Source organism: Xenopus laevis, chromosome 3S (genome assembly GCF_017654675.1).
Source record: "Xenopus laevis strain J_2021 chromosome 3S, Xenopus_laevis_v10.1, whole genome shotgun sequence".
Lineage (NCBI taxonomy): Eukaryota > Metazoa > Chordata > Amphibia > Anura > Pipidae > Xenopus > Xenopus laevis.
This window is the reverse complement of record NC_054376.1, coordinates 127,823,541-127,846,985: the sequence shown is the minus strand read 5'-3', so window position 1 is coordinate 127,846,985 and position 23,445 is coordinate 127,823,541. Positions and strand designations below refer to the sequence as shown.

Sequence of the window (23,445 nt, the reverse complement as noted above, 5' to 3'; positions counted from 1 at the left end):
CTAGGAAGGGAATGTGACTGTGGGATAACAGGTATAGTAGGGAGTGATGGTGCCTACAGTAACAGTGGATAATAGTCTCTGGGAGGGGAGTGTGACTGTGGGATAACAGGTATAGTAGGGAGAGATGGTGTCTATAGTAACAGTGGATAATAGTCTCTGGGAAGGGAGTGTGACTGTGGGATAGCAGGTATAGTAGGGAGAGATGGTGCCTACAGTAACAGTGGATAATAGTCTCTGGGAAGGGAGTGTGACTGTGGGATAGCAGGTATAGTAGGGAGAGATGGTGCCTATAGTAACAATGGATAATAGTCTCTGGGAAGGGAGTGTGACTGTGGGTTAGCAGGTATAGTAGGGAGTGATGGTGCCTATAGTAACAGTGGATAATAGTCTCTGGGAAGGGAGTGTGACTGTGGGATAGCAGGTATAGTAGGGAGAGATGGTGCCTATAGTACCAGTGGAATAATAGTCTCTGGGAGGGAAGTGTGACTGTGGGATAACAGGTATAGTAGGGAGAGATGGTGTCTATAGTAACAGTGGATAATAGTCTCTGGGAAGGGAGTGTGACTGTGGGATAGCAGGTATAGTAGGGAGAGATGGTGCCTATAGTAACAGTGGATAATAGTCTCTGGGAAGGGAGTGTGACTGTGGGATAGCAGGTATAGTAGGGAGAGATGGTGCCTATAGTACCAGTGGAATAATAGTCTCTGGGAAGGGAGTGTGACTGTGGGATAGCAGGTATAGTAGGGAGAGATGGTGCCTATAGTAACAGTGGATAATAGTCTCTGGGAAGGGAGTGTGACTGTGGGATAGCATGTATAGTAGGGAGAGATGGTGTCTATAGTAACAGTGGAAAAACTTTGACGAGGTGGCCGAGTAGTTAAGGCGATGGACTGCTAATCCATTGTGCTCTGCACGCGAGAAATCCCATCCTCGTCGGTGAAGTTTTCTTTGCCCATAGTAACAGTGGGATATTAGTCTCTAGGAAGGGAATGTGACTGTGGGATAACAGGTATAGTAGGGAGAGAAGGTGTCTATAGTAACAGTGGATAATAGTCTCTGGGAAGGGAGTGTGACTGTGGGATAGCAGGTATAGTAGGGAGAGATGGTGCCTATAGTAACAGTGGATAATAGTCTCTGGGAAGGGAGTGTGACTGTGGGATAGCAGGTATAGTAGGGAGAGATGGTGTCTATAGTAACAGTGGAATAATAGTCTCTGGGAAGGGAGTGTGACTGTGGGATAGCAGGTATAGTAGGGAGAGATGGTGCCTATAGTACCAGTGGAATAATAGTCTCTGAGAAGGGAGTGTGACTGTGGGATAGCAGGTATAGTAGGGAGAGATGGTGCCTATAGTAACAGTGGATAATAGTCTCTGGGAAGGGAGTGTGACTTTGGGATAGCATGTATAGTAGGGAGAGATGGTGTCTATAGTAACCAGTGGAAAAACTTTGACGAGGTGGCCGATGTATGTTAAGGGGCGGATGGACTGCTAATCCAGTTGTGCCTCTGCACGCGACAATCCCATCCTTCGGTTGGTGAAGTTTTCGGTTTGGCCCCATAGTATACAGTGGGATCTTAGTCTCTAGGAGGAATGGTGACTGTGGGATAACAGGGATAGTGGTAGGGGAGATGGTGTCTATAGTAAACAGTGGGATAATAGTCTCTGGGAAGGGGAAGCTGGACTGTGGGATAGCAGGTATAGTGGGAGAGGATGGTGGTCTATGAAGTAACAGTGGATAATAGTCTCTGGGAAGGGCAGTGCTGTATTGTGGGATCAGCAGGTATAGGTAGGGAGAGTGATGGTGCCGATATAGTAACAGTGGATAATAGTCTCTGGGAAGGGAGTGTGACTGTGGATAACAGGTATAGGTAGCGCAAGACTGGTGGTCTATAGGTAGAGAGAGGAGTGAGGTCTCTGAGGGGAGTGTGACTGTGGGATACAGGTATAGTAGGGAGAGATGGTGCCTATAGTAATAGTGGATATAGTCTCTGGGAAGGGGAGTGTGACTGTGGGATAACAGGTATAGTAGGGAGAGATGGTGCCTATAGTAACAGTGGATAATAGTCTCTGGGAAGGGAGTGTGACGTGGATAGCAGGTATAGTAGGGGAGAGATGGTGCCTATAGTAACAGTCGGATAATAGTCTCTGGAAGGGAGTGTGACTGTGGGATAGCAGGTATAGTAGGGAGAGATGGTGCCTATAGTAACAGTGGAATAATAGTCTCTGGGAAGGGAGTGTGAGTGTGGGATAGCAGGTATAGTAGGGAGAGATGGGTGCCTATAGATAAACAGTGGAATAATAGTCTCTGGGAAGGGGAGTGTGGACGTGTGGATAGCAGTATAGTAGGAGAGATGGTGCCTATAGTAACAGTGGAAGAATAGTCTCTGGGAAGGAAGTGTTACTGTGGGATTGCAGGTATAGTTAGGGAGAGATGGTGTCTATAGTAACAGTGGATAATAGGTCTCTGGGAAGGGAGTGTGACTGTGGGATAGCAGGTATAGTAGGGAGAGATGGTGCCTATAGTAAACAGTCGATAATAGTCTCTGGGAAGGGAGTGTGACTGTGGGATAGCAGGTATAGTAGGGAGAGATGGTGCCTTATAGTAACAGTGGAATAATAGTCTCTGGGAAGGGAGTGTGAGTGTGGATAGCAGGTATAGTAGGGAGAGATGGTGCCTATAGTAACCAGTGGAATAATAGTCTCTGGGAAGGGGAGTGTGGACTGTGAGGATAGCAGGTATAGTAGGGAGAGATGGTGCCTATAGTACAGTGGATAATAGTCCTCTGGGAAGGAAGTGTGACTGTGGAATAGCAGGCTATAGTAGGGAGAGATGGTGTCTATAGTAACAGTGGATAATAGTCTCTGGGAAGGGAGTGTGACTGTGGGATAGCAGGTATAGTAGGGAGAGATGGTGCCCTATAGTAACAGTGGATAATAGTCTCTGGGAAGGGAGTGTGACTGTGGGGAAACAGGTATAGTAGGAAGATGGTGTCCTATAGTAACAGTGGGATAATAGTCTCTGGAAGGGAGTGTGACGTGGGATAGCAGGTATAGTAGGGAGTGATGGTGCCTATAGTAACAGTGGATAATAGTCTCTGGAGGGAGTGTGACTGTGGGATAACAGGGGGAGAATGGTGCCTATATATTGGATATATGGAAGGGAGACTGTGATAACAGGTATTATAGGGAGAGATGGTGCCTATAGTAACAGTGGATAATAGTCTCTGGGAAGGGAGTGTGACTGTGGGATAACAGGTATAGTAGAGAGATGGTCTATAGTAACAGTGGATAATAGTCTCTGGGAAGGGAGTGTGACTGTGGGATAGCAGGTATAGTAGGGAGAGATGTGCCTATAGTAACAGTGGATAATAGTCTCTGGGAAGGGAGTGTGACTGTGGGATAGCAGGTATAGTAGAGAGATGGTGCCTATAGTAAACAGTCGATAATAGTCTCTGGGAAGGAGTGACGGTGTGACAGTGTTCGGACTAGCAGGTATAGTAGGGAGAGAGGGGCCTATAGCTAACAGTGGAATAATAGTCTCTGGGAAAGGAGTGTGACTGTGGGATAGCAGCGCTATAGTAGGGAGAGATTGGTGCTATCTAGTAACAAGTGGATAATAGTCTTGGGAAGGAAGTGAGACTGTGGGATTGCAGTTATAGTAGGGAGAGATGTGTCTATAGTAAACAGTGAAATAGTCTCTGGGAAGGGAGGGTGTGACTGTGCGGATGGCAGGTATAGTAGGGAGAGATGTGCGCCTATAGTAACAGATGGATAATAGTCTCTGGGAAGGAGTGGACTGATGGATAACCAGGTTATAGTAGCGAGAGATGGTGTCTATAGTAACAGTGGGATAGCAGTCTCTGGGAAGGGAGTGTGACTGTGGAATAGCAGGTATAGTTGGGAGAGATGGTGTCTATAGTAACAGTGGATAATAGTCTCTGGGAAGGGAGTGTGACTGTGGGATAGCAGGTATAGTAGGGAGAGATGGTGCCTATAGTAACAGTGGATAATAGTCTCTGGGAAGGGAGTGTGACTGTGGGATAACAGGTATAGTCGGGAGAGATGGTGCCTATAGTAACAGTGGATAATAGTCTCTGGGAAGGGAGTGTGACTGTGGGATAGCAGGTATAGTAGGAGAGATGGTGCCTATAGTAACAGTAGATAATAGTCTCTGGGAAGGGAGTGTGACTGTGGGATAGCAGGTATAGTAGGGAGAGATGGTGTCTATAGTAACAGTGGGATAATAGTCTCTGGGAAGGAAGTGTGACTGTGGGATAGCAGGTATAGTAGGGAGAGATGGTGTCTATAGTAACAGTGGATAATAGTCTCTGGGAGGGGAGTGTGACTGTGGGATAACAGGTATAGTAGGGAGAGATGGTGCCTATAGTAACAGTGGAATAATAGTCTCTGGGAAGGGAGTGTGACTGTGGGATAGCAGGTATAGTAGGGAGAGATGGTGCCTATAGTAACAGTGGATAATAGTCTCTGGGAAGGAAGTGTGACTGTGGGATTGCAGGTATAGTAGGGAGAGATGGTGTCTATAGTAAAAGTGGAATAATAGTCTCTGGGAAGGGAGTGTGACTGTGGGATAGCAGGTATAGTAGGGAGAGATGGTGCCTATAGTAACAGTGGATAATAGTCTCTGGGAAGGGAGTGTGACTGTGGGATAACAGGTATAGTAGCGAGAGATGGTGTCTATAGTAACAGTGGGATAATAGTCTCTGGGAAGGGAGTGTGCCTGTGGAATAGCAGGTATAGTAGGGAGAGATGGTGTCTATAGTAACAGTGGATAATAGTCTCTGGGAAGGGAGTGTGACTGTGGGATAGCAGGTATAGTAGGGAGAGATGGTGCCTATAGTAACAGTGGATAGTAGTCTCTGGGAAGGGAGTGTGACTGTGGGATAACAGGTATAGTAGGGAGAGATGGTGCCTATAGTAACAGTGGATAATAGTCTCTGGAAGGAGTGACTGTGGATAGCAGTATAGTAGGAGAGATGGTGTCTATAGTAACAGTGGATAATAGTCTCTGGAAGGTGTGACTGTGGGATAGCAGGTATAGTAGGAGAGATGGTGTCTATAGTAACAGTGGTAATAGTCTCTGGAAGGGAGTGTGACTGTGGGCAGGTATAGTAGGGAGAGACTATAGTAACAGTGATAATAGTCTGAGTGGGATAGCAGGTATAGTAGGAGAGATGGTGTCTATAGTAACAGTGGATAATAGTCTCTGGGAATGAAGTGGACTGTGGGATTAGTATAAGGGAGAGATGGTCTATAGTAACAGTGGATAATAGTCTCTGGGAATGAAGTGTGACTGTGGGATTGCAGAGGTATAGTAGGAGATGGTGTGTCTATAGTAACAGTGGATAATAGTCTCTGGGAAGGGAGTGTGACTGTGAGATAGCAGGTATAGTAGGGAGAGATGGTGCCTATAGTAACAGTGGATAATAGTCTCTGGGAATGAAGTGTGAATGTGGGATAGCAGGTATAGTAGGGAGAGATGTGTCTATAGTAACAGTGGATAATAGTCTCTGGGAATGAAGTGTGAATGTGGGATAGCAGGTATAGTAGGGAGAGATGGTGTCTATAGTAACAGTGGATAATAGTCTCTGGGAATGAAGTGTGAATGTGGGATAGCAGGTATAGTAGGGAGAGATGGTGTCTATAGTAACAGTGGATAATAGTCTCTGGGAAGGGAGTGTGACTGTGGGATTGCAGGTATAGTAGTGAGTAGTGATGGGTGAATTTGTTTTGCCATGAAATTTGCGAAATGGCAAAAAATTTTGCAATACGGCGCTGGCACCGCGTTTTTGGACGCCAGCACATATTCGCTGGTGAAAATGTGTCGGCATCCAAAAACACGAGCGACAGCATTCATCTTTTTGTATGCCGGCAAATTTTTGCGCCAGTTCCGCAAATTTATTCGCCCGCGGCGAATAACGGGAATTCACAGCAAATTTGCGCCTGCCGAATAAATTCGCCCATCACTAGTAGGGAGAGATTGTGCCTATAGTAACAGTGGGATAATTGAACTTATTCCAAAAAATAATTCTGCTTATTCTCCTTTTTTATTTTTTTATAATATAAAACATTAATGAAGCATAGCAATTTGTGACTCTCCTGTGATTACCTTAGTTAGTTAAGTAAATATAATGAGATCTGTATATCACCTCTGTCTCCCCTTGGATTCCCAAAGTCTTGCTGTCCAAGTGGAAGTCTGTAGGTCTGACATGGACCTGCTTTAGTGATTGATGCACTTCTTTGATTACATTTTAATATAATATGGTGCTCAAAGTGTAGTATAAAAAATATCTTGTGGTCTATATGAAAGTTTTTAATCAAAGTTTTATAAGGTTGTCGCTGTGAACAGGATTTGAACCTGTGCAGGGAAACCCTATTGGATTTCGAGTCCAACGCCTTAACCACTCGGCCACCACAGCCACCTGCACGGATCCATCATCTTAATGACTTGACTACTTTACTGGACTGTAGACTCTACATATTATATCATTTTCTATCATATTGTTTTTCTTTTTTCCAAAAGACAGAACATGAGGCCACAATGGGGGCCTTGTGACTTAGATGGGTAAAATATCTGTATCATAAATTGAAGATCCTGAGTTCAGATTTTATGTATGTATAATTATGATGCACTACTATTAGGATATGCAGCACTGTACAAGTACCTTGTGTTAAAAGACACAGTAGTAAGGAAGTCCCTGCCCCGTAGAGCTTGCAATCTAAGTGGGTGATAACATACCGCCACAAAAAGGAGGGCAAAGTGCACAAAGGTTTGGGTATTGTCTTTAAAGGGATACTGACATGATTTTTATGGTGTGGGTTTTTTTTTCAAATGACACTGTTTACACTGCAAATAATTCACTCTACAATATAAATCCAAGATGGCGGTACCCAGGTCTGGAGTGAGAATTAAAATAGGCCCTGGTATTTCATGTACACAGAGGCCTAATCAGCCCACACCGAGGCCCAAATAACCCCCATTAGCCAACTAAATACTGACTTTCTATGGCACCTTATAGCAGCCCCTCTGGCATTTGCCAGAACCCACAGATTGCCAGTCCGGACCTGGCGATACCCATGGTTGTGTAGGGACATTGTCACCCTACATTATGATGTGGTGGTGTGTGATGTCATTGTGCCATGTTTAGGCACAAAATTCTAATTAAATGAATGTCAGAGACCAGCTTTCAATGCTCGAATATAGTTCTTTCTTTATAAAGTTCCTGGGGGCTCCTAAATTGTTACCCATTGATTCCTGACTTTCCTCTTTGACTTTGGATACCATGAATTGGACTTTTCTGTACACAGCTTACTCCTTGTCCCGACTCCAATCAGGGACCTATAGAGTAAAAAAAATATAAAAAAATATTAAAACATTACAAATATAATAATAATAAAAAATTTTTTTAAAAAAATATATATATATTAGATTAGATATTTCTTATCAAATATAGGAACAATAAAAGAGTTACATCAGGAAGGTACTGCTGATATTCGAAATCAGGATCACTTGTTTATTAGACAAGCACTTCAACCAACTAAGCCACAGCACTTCTACTCCTAATTTTCTGTCTGGCTATGCTTAAGATTTTACTTCAGGTTATTCTGACAAGATGGGAATGATAAATGAAAATATCAAGGTTAATTTTTTTCCACTATGTAAAAATCCCTTTTATATTTCCATTATTGATGCACCCATCATGAACAAACTGGATATTAATAATACTAAAATAAATTACAACTGTTTTGCCCATAATAACTCTTTTAGGGTGTCCTCATCTTTGCACTTCTTTTTAAACTTTACCTGCTTTCTCTTCATTAGGATGAAAGAGCCAGGCCTGGATTTGTAGTGAGGCTACAAAGGCCCGGACCTACAGCACCAGAATTGTGGGCATAGCACCAAGTCACGTGGTGAGGAGCACTGGGGAAACGCAGCTCCCGCATGTGCTCCACGTGTGCTCTTGCTGGGAGAGGTGTGTGGGCGCGGAAGCTAGGACAGCACGGTGAGGCAATAGGTCTGCGTGGCTTAGAACAGGGTGGCCGCCCTGCAAATCCAGCCATGGAAAGAGCCAACTACTAAGAAAGTGGCACTGATATTACTAACATAGAGTGAGGGATTGGGGTCTAAGCTCTAAAGAAAGTAACTGCTGAGAGTCGAACTCAGGATCTTTTGTTTATAAGACAGACGCTTTAACCAAGTAAGCCACAGCGCCTACTAGTTGACCATTGTCATTGTCTTACTTTTTTTTTATTATTATTATTTATTTATTTTTGAAAAATCAATTGCACAACTTTTATAACAAATGGGTGATTTTCTCACTGTAATATTTGTTCACTGACTCCAAAACAACAGCTACATTACAATACATTGCCAGTCACAATATAAAGATCCTGTGTGCATTGGCATCTCTTCCCAGATATTTAACAGTTAACTGGATTTGCAAAGGGCTAGTCCTGGATTTGAAACCAATCACACCTCATTTATTATTGGATTGATTAAATGACAGCTTAAATGCTTTTGAATCTAAAGGCCCTTTCATAGAATTAATTAAAAAATTATACAGTACTCCCACAACCTAGATTTTTGTGGCTGGTGAGATTTCTTCCCCTTATCGTATTTTTCAAAGGAATAAGACTAGGTTGCTCCCTTTCTCCACAACTGTTTAACATCCCTCTTATTTTAATTGTCACTGCCATATTTACTTGCAGTTATTGCTGCACAAGGGGGGTCACACCAAATACTGAGCATAAGTAAGACAATACTGATTCACTTAATTTTGCCACAAACACACACAGAAATCTTATTGGATCATTATTTTCAATATATACTTGACCAAATATAATATTTTTTGTTTTATTTGTTTAACTAGCTTTTCTCCATCTACTTTTAGGATTCTTTTGAAAATCAGATGATGTTTTAGGTCATGCCCACATAGAAATATTAACATTTTTAAAAGTTTGCAAAGTTTCAAGCACCACTATATGTCCCATGTGGCCCCCATTAAATTGCTGACTGACTAACAGGTTACATTAGATATCCATTAATTCCAGCCTTTATATATTACACTTTTGGCTAACAAACTAATTCAAACATTTTTTTACCCAGTTTTTATTTACATCGAACTGTTCCTTTAATAAGGTTCCCAAAAAAAGAGAGGGAATATAAACTACACGTTTTACAAGGAGCGGAATACACGCACATGTACAAAGCAAAGAGCAGCATCAAGCAGATAGCTTGCCGTGATCGTGTAGTGGTTAGTACGCTGCGTTGTGGCCGCAGCAAATCCAGGTCACGGCAGCTTTTACTTTTGAGGCCAAGGCTAGCAACACAGCATTAATACAGGGAAGCTGGCGATACGAAAAGCCACTGCCATAAGTACAAGAATGCCCCAGGACATGGTAAGTGATTGACATCAAGAGTTACAATTTCCAAACTCTGAACTACAAAAACCAACACATGATGAGAACCAAGCTTCATAGAGCAAGGTTGTCTGTAGTCGGGTTCTTTCTCAGATTCTGTCCAACATAGTCAAACTCAGTCAGCACCATATTTAGTATAGGTAAATCTTAAAAAAATAAAAAAACATCTAAAAAAACAACTGGACATGCTGAGTAATCAATGAAGACGGTTCACTACTCACCCGAGCAGCTTCTTCAGTCAGCACCATATTTCAAACACATCTAACACTCAAAAAAGTACTTTCAAGATCTGCAATCCAGGTCAGACCAGACAATGCCTCCACCCCGGCTTACATCAAGAGTCAAAGAGGGACTCAACAGAAAAAGAGGGACTCAACAGAAATAGAGGGACTCAACAGGAAACAGAACAGTTATTGGTATTGGCTTAGAGACACTTACTCCGCATCACATCTCTCTACATTCCATTACTACACAATGTTCAGGCGACTTTCTAAACAGATACTTCAAACCCAAGGTGGAGTGGGACCTGAATCCCAAAGATTTCAACAAGATAACGTGAAACTGGGGTTGTCCAGAGACATATTTGATGGCCATAGAAACCAATCATTTTCCAAGGATTCCCTCTCCATAGGCAACAACAGTGCATGCATTCTCCCAAAATAAGGAAGGTCTATTTGCTGATGTTTTAACCTCAATCCCAATAGTCCTCATAGTTCTTTACAAGATATTATATTTCCAGATGAATCTGATTGCCGTACTACCCAACTGGCCCTGGAAGCCTTGGTACCCTGGTCATTTTCTATTTTGCAAATATTTTAATCCAGGTGAAATGAACACATTTTGATTTGCAAGCCTCCAACCTAAAGGTGTTGAGGTTGAAAGGAAAGTTTTCAAGCAGTAGGTTCTGACTCGGTATGGAAAACACCAATCACAACTCGAAAAAGAGGTACTCAAGCCAAATATAATAAGGTTTAGACCTGCTTTTTCTTACTTGACAGTGCAGAGGCATTTCAATCTACTTTCTCCATCTGTGGCAGAAATTCTCTACACATTAAAAAAAAATTGGTGCCAGGGATCCTTAAACATTAAAAAACATTGGGGCCAGGCACTCTACATTTTAAAAAAACACATTAAAAAACAAAATTGGTGCCAGGGCCCCCCACCCATTCAAAAAGAATATCGGTGGTCAGGGCCCCCCACAATTTAAAAAAAAATTGTGAAAGGGCCCCCTACAAGTTAAAAACAACACACCCATACCCATTCATTTCTTCTATCTTTTCTGTGTGAGTGACTTCACCTTTTCATGCTGACATTGCATTTGAAGTTCTGAAATACGCCCCAAGGATGTCACTGCCTTTTCAGTTAGATTTTATTTTTCTGCCTACACATGAGACCATCCTTGTCAACAAATGGATTTAAGTCTCTTATTTTAAAGTTGTTAGACAAGCACCTTCCATTGTCAAGACAGAAGGATTCACAACACAGGTTGACGAGGTGGCCGAGTGGTTAAGGCGATGGACTGCTAATCCATTGTGCTCTGCACGCGTGGGTTCGAATCCCATCCTCGTCGGTGTAGTTTTCTTTGCCTATAGTAACAGTGGATAATAGTCTCTGGGAAGGGAGTGTGACTGTGGAATAGCAGGTATAGTAGGGAGAGATGGTGTCTATAGTAACAGTGGGATAATAGTCTCTGGGAAGGGAGTGTGACTGTGGGATAGCAGGTATAGTAGGGAGAGATGGTGCCTATAGTAACAGTGGATAATAGTCTCTGGGAAGGGAGTGTGACTGTGGGATAGCAGGTATAGTAAGGAGAGATGGTGCCTATAGTAACAGTGGATAATAGTCTCTGGGAAGGGAGTGTGACTGTGGGATAGCAGGTATAGTAGGGAGAGATGTGTCTATAGTAACAGTGGATAATAGTCTCTGGGAAGGGAGTGTGACTGTGGGATAGCAGGTATAGTAAGGAGAGATGGTGCCTATAGTAACAGTGGATAATAGTCTCTGGAAGGAGTGTGACTGTGGGATAGCAGGTATAGTAGGGAGAGATGTGTCTATAGTAACAGTGGATAATAGTCTCTGGGAAGGGAGTGTGACTGTGGGATAGCAGGTATAGTAGGGAGAGATGTGTCTATAGTAACAGTGGATAATAGTCTCTGGGAAGGGAGTGTGACTGTGGGATAGCAGGTATAGTAGGGAGAGATGGTGCCTATAGTAACAGTGGGATAATAGTCTCTGGGAAGGGAGTGTGACTGTGGGATAGCAGGTATAGTAGGGAGAGATGGTGCCTATAGTAACAGTGGATAATAGTCTCTGGGAAGGGAGTGTGACTGTGGGATAGCAGGTATAGTAGGGGGAGATGGTGCCTATAGTAACAGTGGATAATAGTCTCTGGGAAGGGAGTGTGACTGTGGGATAACAGGTATAGTAGGGAGTATTATCCCATAGTATAGTATTATTGTATTATCCCACTGTTACTATAGGAACAATCTCTCCCTACTAATTTGCAAAACGGCAAAAAATTCGCAAATTGACGCCGGCGCCTCATTTTCGGACGCCAGCGCATATTCGCCAGTGAAAATGCGTCCCAAAACACGAATGCCGGCATCCATTTTTTTTTTACGCCGGTGAATTTTTGCGGCAGTTCCGCAAATTTATTCCCCAGCGGCAAATCATGGGAATTCACAGCGAATTTGCGCCTGGCGAATAAATTCCCCCATCACTAGTAGGGAGAGATTGTGCCTATAGTAACAGTGGGATAATTGAACTTATTCCAAAAAATAATTCTGCTTATTCTCCTTTTTTTATTTTTTTATAATATAAAACATTAATGAAGCATAGCAATTTGTCACTCTCCTGTGATTACCTTAGTTAGTTAAGTAAATATAATGAGATCTGTATATCACCTCTGTCTCCCCTTGGATTCCCAAAGTCTTGCTGTCCAAGTGGAAGTCTGTAGGTCTGACATGGACCTGCTTTAGTGATTGATGCACTTCTTTGATTACATTTTAATATAATATGGTGCTCAAAGTGTAGTATGAAAAATATCTTGTGGTCTATAAGAAAGATTTTAATCAAAGTTTTATAAGGTTGTCGCTGTGAACAGGATTTGAACCTGTGCAGGGAAACCCCATTGGATTTCGAGTCCAACGCCTTAACCACTCGGCCATCACAGCCACCTGCAAGGATCCATCATCTTAATGACTTGACTACTTTATTGGACTGGAGTGTAGACTCTACATATTATATCATATTTTTTTTCTTTTTTCCAAAAGACAAAACATGAGGCCACAATGGGGGCCTTGTGACTTAGATGGGTAAAATATCTGTATCATAAATTGAAGATCCTGAGTTCAGATTGTATGTATGTATAATTATGATGCACTACTACAAGGATATGCAGCACTGTACAAGTACCTTGTGTTAAAAGACACAGTAGTAAGGAAGTCCCTGCCCCATAGAGCTTACAATCTAAGTGGGTGATAACATACCGCCACAAAATGGAGGGCAAAGTGCACGAAGGTTCGGGCATTGGCCTTTAAAGGGATACTGACATGATTTTTTTGGTGTGGTTTTATTTCTAAATGACACTATTTACACTGCAAATAATTCACTCTACAATATAAATCCAAGATGGCGGTACCCAGGTCTGGAGTGAGAATTAAAATAGGCCCTGGTATTTCATGTACACAGAGGCCCAATCAGCCCACACAGAGGCCCAAATAGCGCCCATTAGCCAACTAAATACTGACTTTCTATGGCACCTTATAGCAGCCCCTCTGGCATTTGCCAGAACCCACAGATTGCCAGTCCGGACCTGGCGGTACCCATGGTTGCGTAGGGACATTGTCACCCCAAATCATGATGTGGTGGTGTGTGATGTCATTGTGCCATGTTTAGGCACAAAATTCTAATTAAATGAATGTCAGAGACCAGCGTTCAATGCTCGATTATAGTTCTTTCTTTATAAAGTACCTGGAGGCTCCTAAATTGTTACCCATCGATTCCTGACTTTCCTCTTTGACTTTGGATACCATGAATTGGACTTTTCTGTACACAGCTTACTCCTTGTCCCGACTCCAATCAGGGACCTATAGAGTAAAAAAAATATAAAAAAAATATTAAAACATTACAAATATAATAATAATAAAAAAAATTAAAACAATATATATATATATATTTCAAATCAAATATAGGAACAGTTAAATCGGCTGCATCAGGAAGGCACTGCTGACATTCGAAATCAGAATCACGTATTTACTACACAAGCACTTCAACCAACTAAGCTACAGCACTTCAACGCCTAATCTTCTGTCTGGCTATGCTTAAGATTTTACTTCAGGTTATTCTGATAAAATGGGAATGATAAATGAAAATATCAAGGTTAGTTTTTTCCACTATGTAAAAATCCCTTTTATATTTCCATTATTGACGCACCCATCATGAACAAACTGGATATTAATAATACTAAAATAAATTACAACTGTATTGCCCATATTAACTATTTTAGGGTGTCCTCATCTTTGCACTTCTTTTTAAACTTAACCTGCTTTCTCTTCATTAGGATGAAAGAGCCAGGCCTGGATTTGTAGTGAGGCTACAAAGGCCCGGACCTACAGCACCAGAATTGTGGGGAGGGCATGTCACCAAGCCACTTGCTGAGGAGCACTGGGGAAACGCAGCTACCGCATGTGCTCTTAATGGGAGAGGTGTGTGGGCGCGGGTGCTAGGACAGCACGGTGAGGCAATAGGACTGCGTGGCTTAGAAACCGGTGCCCGCCCTGCAAATGCAGCCATGGAAAGAGCCAACTACTAAGAAAGTGGCACTGATATCACTGACATAGAGTGAGGGATTTGGGTCCAGGCTCTTAAATAAAGGCACTGCTGAGAGTTGAACTCAGGATCTCCTGTTTACGAGACAGGCGCTTTAACCAACTAAGCCACAGCGCCTACAGCTTGTTGGTTGTTAACGGTAGACAACTCTTATTTATATATATATAAAACAGACCATAAAACAGAGACTATTGAAAAAAGGACTTAAATTTGTACCAACTAACCACTCAGAACCGTTTGACATGTACAAGGACATACATAACTTTAAGAGACATCTAAAACTACGTGACCATTTCAAAGATAAAATAGGGACCACTAAATCACCCTTTGTTAAAAAAACTAACTTCGGTCCTCCTAATACTGCCCAAGCAATCTCTACATTCACACGACTCTTAGCTAAAGATTCAGTAAAAATACACAGGGATCTTACTTATAGTCATTCAAAAGTGTCTAGATTGGAGAAGGAAGCTATAAAAACTCTTAAGGCAGATAATGATATTATTATCAGACGGCAGATAAAGGGGGCGCTATTGTTCTTCTGGACAAATCCAACTACATACAGGAACTATTGACACAACTAGCGGACACCACCACTTATATTAAATTAAAGGCTGAGCCCACTACAAAATTTAAAAAAGAATTGGATGGTTTGATATCAGCAGGGGTCACAGGGGGATGGATAGACGAGAGAACAAAACAATATCTAACCACAACATTTTCCAAGATACCATTTATCTACACTTTACCAAAAATTCATAAATGATTGATTGCCCCCCTGGTCGTCCGATCATTTCAGCCATAGGGTCCCTATTTCAGCCCGTAGCAAAATACACGGATTCCTACTTACAACCTGCAGTGCAAAACATGGCTTCTTACGTACGAGATACAACACATCTACTAACGATGCTCAGGGACATATAAATTCCACTTGACACAATTCTAGTGACTATGGATGTGTCCAGTCTTTACACAGTTATCCCTCATGACATGGGTGTCTCAGCATGTAGGAAAGCACTCCAGACCAAACACAAGGGGCCTCCAACGGTTGAATTCTTGATAGCTTTGTTGGACCTGATCTTATCAAATTATTATTTTATGTTTCAAGATTCCTTCTATTTGCAGACCGCTGGGACAGCAATGGGATCAAACGTGGCTCCATCCTTTGCCAACATATTTATGGAACAGTATGAGCAGAACTTGCTGCTGCCCCTAGGAGGTAGCCACATTTTGTTCTATAAGCGCTATATTGACGACCTGCTGCTGTTCTGGGGGGGACAGAGACTGAACTCCTATCATTTAAAGAGAGCTTAAATTCCCTTGACTCTCCCATAAAACTGACGATGTCTTATGACAAACAGAAGGTAAATTATTTAGATGTAACCATCTATAAACAAGGGAAAGGAATTGGGACCACGTTATATAAAAAATCTACAGATAGGAATAGTCTCATACATGCTAGCTCCCATCACCCACCTCACATGTCCCGAGGGGTTCTCTACTCACAATTCCTCAGAGTTATTAGGAACAATACTGACAGAGAGACCGCAGCATCCCAATTGGACAATTTGGCGCAACAGTTCGAATCTAGGGAATTCCCGACCAGATTAATACAAGAACAACTACAACAGAAAGCAAGACTTAGGACCCAGGAGGAACTACTGCTTTTTAAGAGAGATGAGACCCCACAACCGGATCTAATATTTACAAAGAATTGGAGTACCATTAGTGTACCGTTTAAATATGTGTTGAATAGTAGGTGGGAGATCATCAACTCGGATCCACATCTCTCTTTCCTGGATAAAAAGAGGCCGCTGTTGGCCTATAGACAAGGACGGAACCTTGGGGACCTGCTTGTAATTAAAGATGTGGCCCCGGATAAGAAAACAAAGGGGAGTTCCTGGCTGGAGAGACCACTCAAAAATGGCTGCTATAAATGTGCAGGGTGTCTCACCTGTAGTGGAATGTCACAAGGAACCTTTTTTACACACCCTAGGACGGGACACAAGTTCACGATCAGACATAGACTGTCCTGTCTGTCGGACCACGTGGTCTATAAAGCATGGTGCCCCTTTGGTTTGCACTATGTAGGTAAAGCATCTACGACTTACAGGGAGAGGATTAATAACCACAGGAGCGTCATTAGAGCTGCAATACTGATTCACTTACTTTTGCCACACACACACAGGAATCTTATTGGATCATTATTTTCAATAACTTGACCAAATATAATAATTTTTGTTTTATTTGTTTAACTAGGTTTTCTCCATCTACTTTTAGGACTCTTGAAAATCAGATGATGTTTTAGGTCATGTCCACATAGAAATATTAAAAATTTTAAAAGTTCACAAAGTTTCAAGCACCACTATATGTCCCATGTAGCCCCCATTAAATTGCTGACAGACTAACAGGTTAGACAGATGCAAAGAGCATTAGATATCCATTAATTCCAGCCTTTATATATTACACTTTTGGCTAACAAACTTATTGAAAAATGTTTTCATTCAGTTTTTATTTACATTGAACTGTTCCTTTAATAAGGTACCTAAAAAAAGAGAAGGAATATAAACTACAAGTTTTACAAGGAGCAGAATACACGCACATGTACAAAGCAAAGCGCAGCATAAAGTGGATAGCTTGCTGTGGTCGTATAGTGGTTAGTACTCTGCGTTGTGGCCGCGGCAACTCTGTTTCGAATCCGGGTCACAGCAGTTTTTACCTTTGAGGCCAAGGCTAGCAACACAGCCGTAATACAGGGAAGCTGATGTTATGAAAAGCCACTGCCATAAGTACAAGAATGCCCCAGGACATGGTAAGTGATTGACATCAAGAGTTACAATTTCCAAACTCTGAACTACAAAAACCAAGACATGATGAGAACCAAGCATCGTAGAGCAAAAAAACTAAAAAAAAAAGTACTTTCAAGATCTGCAATCCAGGTCAGGCCAGACAGTGCCTCCACCATGACTTACATCAAGAGCCAAAGAGGGACTCAAAGTTCAGCCTTGTTTAGGAAAACAGAAAAGATATTGGTATCGGCTTAGAGACACTTAAGGTACCCATAGACGCAAAGATTTCTTTTGCCAAACATCCAATTTTATCGAACTCCGACCAATCCTTCGAAATTATCGTGCGGTTAATGGGATTCGAACAATAGAACGTCTTACGATTTTTGGGCCGACATCTGTCAGGAAATTGATCGGCCAGGTTAAAAAATCTTTGTCGGTCCCAGTGCAATGTATCTATGTTTGCAGCTCCCCTTTGTTTTCCTGGCAAATTGGTCTTTTAAGTTGATGGACAATTTGTACGATCGTTCCGAGATAATCGTGGTCTCACGATGATAATCAGATCTTTTAAAAATCTCAACATCTATTGGCAGCTGTACTCAGCATCACATCTCTCTACATTCCAGGACTACACAATGTTCAGGCTACTTGCTAAACAGATACTTCAAACCCAAGAAGGAGTGGGACCTTAATCCCAAAGATGTCAACAAGATAACATGAAACTGGGGTTGTCCAGAGACAGATTTGATGGCCATAGAAACCAATCATTTCCCCAGGATTCCCTCTCCATAGGCAACAACAGTGCATGCATTCTCCCAAAATAAGGAAGGTCTATTTGCTGATGTTTTAATCCCAATCCCAATAGTCCTCATAGTTCTTTACAAGATATTATATTTCCAGATGGATCTGTTTGCCATACTACCCAACTGGCCCTGGAAGCCTTGGTACCCACTTCTTAAAATAGCAGAACCCCTGGTCATTTTCTATTTTGCCAATATTTTAATCCAGGTGAAATGAACACATTTTGATTTGGAAGCCTCCAAACTAAAGGTGTTGAGGTTGAAAGGAAAGTTTTCAAGCAGTAGGTTCTGACTCGGTATGGAAAACACCAATCACAACTCGAAAAAGCCAAATATAATAAGGTTTAGACCTGCTTTTTCTTACTTGACAGTGCAGAGGCATTTCAGTCTACTTTCTCCATCTGTGGCAGAAATTCTCTACACATTAAAAAAAAATTGGTGCCAGGGCCCCTTAAACATTAAAAACATTGGTGCCAGGCACTCTACATTTTAAAAAAAACACATTAAAAAACAAAATTGGTGCCAGGGCCCCCTACACATTAAAAACATTGGCGCCAGGCCATCTACACATTAAAAACATTGGTGCCCCCCACCATTTAAAAAAAAACACCTTTGTGCTAGGGTCCCCCACCCATTCAAAAAGAATATCGGTGGTCGGTCACCCCCACAATTTAAAAAACAATTATGAAAGGGCCCCCTACAAGTTAAAAAAAACACACCCATACCCATTCATTTCTTCTATCTTTTCTGAAGTAACTTCACCTTTTCTTGCTGACATTGCACTTGAAGTTCTGAAATACACCCCAAGGATGTCACTGCCTTTTCAGTTAGATTTTATTTTTCTGCCTACACATGAGACCATTCTTGTCAACAAATGGATTTAAGTCTCTTATGTTAAAGTTGTCAGACAAGCACCTTCCATTGTCAAGACAGAAGGATTTGTAACACAGGTTGACGAGGTGGCCGTTAAGGCGATGGACTGCTAATCCATTGTGCTCTGCATGCGTGGGTTCGAATCCCATCCTCGTCGGTGTCGTTTTCTTTGCCCATAGTAAGAGTGGGATAATAGTCTCTAGGAAGGGAGTGTGACTGTGGGATAGCAGGTATAGTAGGGAGAGATGGTGTCTATAGTAACAGTGGGATAATAGTCTCTGGGAAGGGAGTGTGACTGTGGGATAGCAGGTATAGTAGGGAGAGATGTTGTCTATAGTAACAGTGGATAATAGTCTCTGGGAAGGGAGTGGGAGTGTGACTGTGGGATAGCAGGTATAGTAGGGAGAGATGTGTCTATAGTAACAGTGGATAATAGTCTCTGGGAAGGGAGTGTGACTGTGGGATAGCAGGTATAGTAGGGAGAGATGGTGCCTATAGTAACAGTGGATAATAGTCTCTGGGAAGGGAGTGTGACTGTGGGATAGCAGGTATAGTAGGGAGAGATGGTGCCTATAGTAACAGTGGATAACAGTCTCTGGGAAGGAGTGTGACTGTGGGATAGCAGGTATAGTAGGGAGAGATGTTGTCTATAGTAACAGTGGATAATAGTCTCTGGGAAGGGAGTGTGACTGTGGGATAGCAGGTATAGTAGGGAGAGATGGTGTCTATAGTAACAGTGGATAATAGTCTCTGGGAAGGGAGTGTGACTGTGGGATAGCAGGTATAGTAGGGAGAGATGGTGTCTATAGTAACAGTGGATAATAGTCTCTGGGAAGGGAGTGTGACTGTGGGATAGCAGGTATAGTAGGGAGAGATGTTGTCTATAGTAACAGTGGATAATAGTCTCTGGGAAGGGAGTGTGACTGTGGGATAGCAGGTATAGTAGGGAGAGATGGTGTCTATAGTAACAGTGGGATAATAGTCTCTGGGAAGGGAGTGTGATTGTGGGATAGCAGGTATAGTAGGGAGAGATGGTACCTATAGTAACAGTGGATAATAGTCTCTGGGAAGGGAGTGTGACTGTGGGATAGCAGGTATAGTAGGGAGAGATGGTGTCTATAGTAACAGTGGATAATAGTCTCTGAGAAGGGAGTGTGACTGTGGTATAGTAGGTTGAGATGTGTCTATAGTAACAGTGGGATAATAGTCTCTGGGATGGGAGTGCGACTGTGGGATAGCAGGTATAGTAGGGAGAGATGGTACCTATAGTAACAGTGGATAATAGTCTCTGGGAAGGGAGTGTGACTGTGGGATAGCAGGTATAGTAGGGAGAGATGGTACCTATAGTAACAGTGGATAATAGTCTCTGGGAAGGGAGTGTGACTGTGGGATAGCAGGTATAGTAGGGAGAGATGGTACCTATAGTAACAGTGGGATAATAGTCTCTGGGAAGGGAGTGTAACTGTGGGATAGCAGGTATAGTAGGGAGAGATGGTACCTATAGTAAAAGTGGATAATCGTCTCTGGGAAGGGAGTGTGACTGTGGGATAGCAGGTATAGTAGGGAGAGATGGTGTCTATAGTAACAGTGGATAATAGTCTCTGGGAAGGGAGTGTGACTGTGGGATAGCAGGTATAGTAGGGAGAGATGTGTCTATAGTAACAGTGGGATAATAGTCTCTGGGAAGGGAGTGTGATTGTGGGATAGCAGGTATAGTAGGGAGAGATGGTACCTATAGTAACAGTGGATAATAGTCTCTGGGAAGGGAGTGTGACTGTGGGATAGCAGGTATAGTAGGGAGAGATGGTGTCTATAGTAACAGTGGATAATAGTCTCTGAGAAGGGAGTGTGACTGTGGGATAGCAGGTATAGTAGGTTGAGATGTGTCTATAGTAACAGTGGGATAATAGTCTCTGGGAAGGGAGTGTGACTGTGAGATAGCAGGTATAGTAGGGAGAGATGGTGCCTATAGTAACAGTGGATAATAGTCTCTGGGAAGGGAGTGTGACTGTGGGATAGCAGGTATAGTAGGGAGAGATGGTGCCTATAGTAACAGTGGGATAATAGTCTCTGGGAAGGGAGTGTGACTGTGGGATAGCAGGTATAGTAGGGAGAGATGGTGTCTATAGTAACAGTGGATAATAGTCTCTGGGAAGGGAGTGTGACTGTGAGATAGCAGGTATAGTAGGGAGAGATGGTGCCTATAGTAACAGTGGATAATAGTCTCTGGGAAGGGAGTGTGACTGTGGGATAGCAGGTATAGTAGGAGAGATGGTGCCTATAGTAACAGTGGATAATAGTCTCTGGGAAGGGAGTGTGACTGTGGGATAGCAGGTATAGTAGGGAGAGATGGTGTCTATAGTAACAGTGGGATAATAGTCTCTGGGAAGGGAGTGTGGCAACCACAAGACAAGTGACAGAACCCTTAAACTTTCCAGCAATTTACAACATATTATAAATGGAAAATTAAGCCAATGGGGTTGACTGTCTAATTCATTTTCAGGGCATAGTGAGCCTGTATTCGATGTAAAGAATGAGCTTTGCCAGAGACAGAAGTCTCCAATGTATACGTATGTAATGTGCTCAAATGGCGCTTCAGTAAAATAAAAGTCCAGGTGCTAACCCCTATATTCACACTGTATATACACACACAGATACAATGTATATCAAGAGCTTTGGGTTCTGATAAACAGTTCTGCAGATTTTGATTTCATACAAAAAATGTTTCCTAAAAATAAGTCCCCTCTGTAGCATCCAAGGTTGCTTGAACACTCATTATAGACCATAATTCTAGCCTTTTGGCCATTCTTGCACCCTTCAAACATAAAAAGTTATCAAACCCCGGTTCTCCAGATCTTGAAGGTTTGGTGAGAGAAGTGACTGTCAACCAGAGTCTTTGTAGGGCTGACGGAGATGCTGTTAGAAGCTAAATGTGATACTGAGTCTTGAAAGCCAAGAGAAGGCTTGTGTTTTGTCAGTGGAGCACAGGTGGGACTCCAGGTGTTTGGAGATGGCTTATAGGAGGACAGCTGGTGGGAGAGGAACTCATTGGTCACACCATTCATGTCAGGTTTGGAGTTCATGAAATGCAAGATTGTCTCTAGGCAATGCTGGAACCCTGACTGGTACTCTTTATCCTCAGCTTCCCCATCCAGTGGGAGAAGTTTTCTGGACTGGAGAAACTGGACCGTGCACTCAACCTTCTCCACCTTCAGATTCTTTAGTTTCAGCAGGAAAGAAATGGAAAAGTAATCAATAAAAATGATCAATCCCATTCCATATACAAAACCAGTCCCTTGTATTTTGGCCCCCTGTGGCTGCCAGATCAGGGCATTGGCTATGCAAATTAGGCAAGAATGCGCATTCCAGTAGGAACAGCCCATCAATACACAGTCTGACTGCCTAGTTCTGTATCCCCTACATATGTAATATAGACCCCACTCAATAGATGATATACACCCTATCTGTAGGAAAGAATTCTCCACCATGTTTATATCATAAACACCAACTTAATAGGTCTATGCAAATTATTTTGGGAAGAAGTTAATAGTAAATGACACCCATTAACAGCTGAGGCTTAATTGCACTTTACAGGATATACTTATAAAGGCTCAAAACATTATTTTACAATGGGTTTTAGTTACCATACTTCATTCTTTCCTGCAACTGAACGTTCCCCACCCACCCAAGCAGCCCATCATAGACTGGGAGTTTCTGCCACCAGCAGGTTCAAACATGGTACTGCACCTTAAATGGTCAATTAACAGACATTAACAAACCTGGAGATTAAGTGAGTCAGAGAGTCAGAACCAGCATTAAATGCAAAGAACTGTTTTGAGATAGAGTTCCCTTTTGAAGAAAAAAGTTATATTGTGGAACATATGTAACTAAATAAAAGTATGGCTACATCATGTGCAATGCCACTTATTACCTGTTGGGGACAGAAAACCTCATTGGTAGCTATTAGGGTACTGGTGGGCATCAGTTTTCTGTCTCCCGTGGCGGCATATTGCATGATTGGCAGGCGCTGAGTTATAAGGAGGAGGACCAGGGCAAGGGGACCCAGAAGGTAAGTGGGAACTGTTTGGGGCTTGTATTATATGGCAAAGGGCTACTGTCAGTGAGAGGCAGTGTATCAGCCACTTGCCATATGAGTAATACAAATTACACAGCTTTATTTTCCCTTTAACTGTTGAATGAATACTGGGGGGGGGGCAGATAATCTCATGCACAAACAGGTATCTGGGCAGATCCTCACCTCACTTTTCAGGGTTTGAGATAGGAAAATTCTCAGCTTCTCCAGGCTGTTATTTATCCTCTCCCGTCGCCTTTTCTCCACCAACGGCTTTAAAAGCTACAAAATGAATTGCCATTATGTTATAAATTGTGATGGAACTATGAGGCTGGGTGCCTATAGCAGGGTGACTGTTACCCCAATGTTTCTATGTATCTGTAACCTTGTTATGAGCTAAGGGGGCCCAGTCTGAAGGTCAGTTAGGGGGAGATTTGGGGTGAGTGCTTATTTGTACCCTGGGTACCCCTGGAACTATAGCAGGGTGACACCCCAATGTTTCTTTATATCTGTAACCTTGTTATGAGCTAAGGGGGCCCAGTCTGAAGGCCAGTTAGGGGGAGATTTGGGGTGAGTGCTTATTTGTACCCTGGGTACCCCTGGAACTATAGCAGGGTGACTGTTACCCCAATGTTTCTATGTATCTGTAA

The 23,445-nt window shown here is 42.4% G+C and overlaps 1 protein-coding gene and 4 non-coding genes across 5 annotated transcripts; 1 reads left to right on the top strand and 4 right to left on the bottom strand.

The window, feature by feature from the left end:
- Positions 1 to 6,354: 6,354 nt before the first annotated feature.
- trnas-cga lies at positions 6,355 to 6,436 on the bottom strand. The gene has a single exon. It is a non-coding gene; the product is annotated as a tRNA-Ser (tRNA).
- A 4,489-nt stretch (positions 6,437 to 10,925) lies between these two features.
- Positions 10,926 to 11,007, top strand: trnas-gcu. Its single transcript has one exon. It is a non-coding gene; the product is annotated as a tRNA-Ser (tRNA).
- A 1,521-nt stretch (positions 11,008 to 12,528) lies between these two features.
- Positions 12,529 to 12,610, bottom strand: trnas-cga. The gene has a single exon. It is a non-coding gene; the product is annotated as a tRNA-Ser (tRNA).
- A 1,700-nt stretch (positions 12,611 to 14,310) lies between these two features.
- trnat-cgu lies at positions 14,311 to 14,384 on the bottom strand. The gene has a single exon. It is a non-coding gene; the product is annotated as a tRNA-Thr (tRNA).
- A 7,173-nt stretch (positions 14,385 to 21,557) lies between these two features.
- On the bottom strand, positions 21,558 to 21,998 carry LOC108703412 (transcription factor HES-7.1-B). The gene has a single exon (XM_018239541.1). The coding sequence runs from the start codon at positions 21,996 to 21,998 to the stop codon at positions 21,558 to 21,560; it is 441 nt and encodes a 146-aa protein (XP_018095030.1).
- Between the last annotated feature and the right edge of the window lie 1,447 nt (positions 21,999 to 23,445).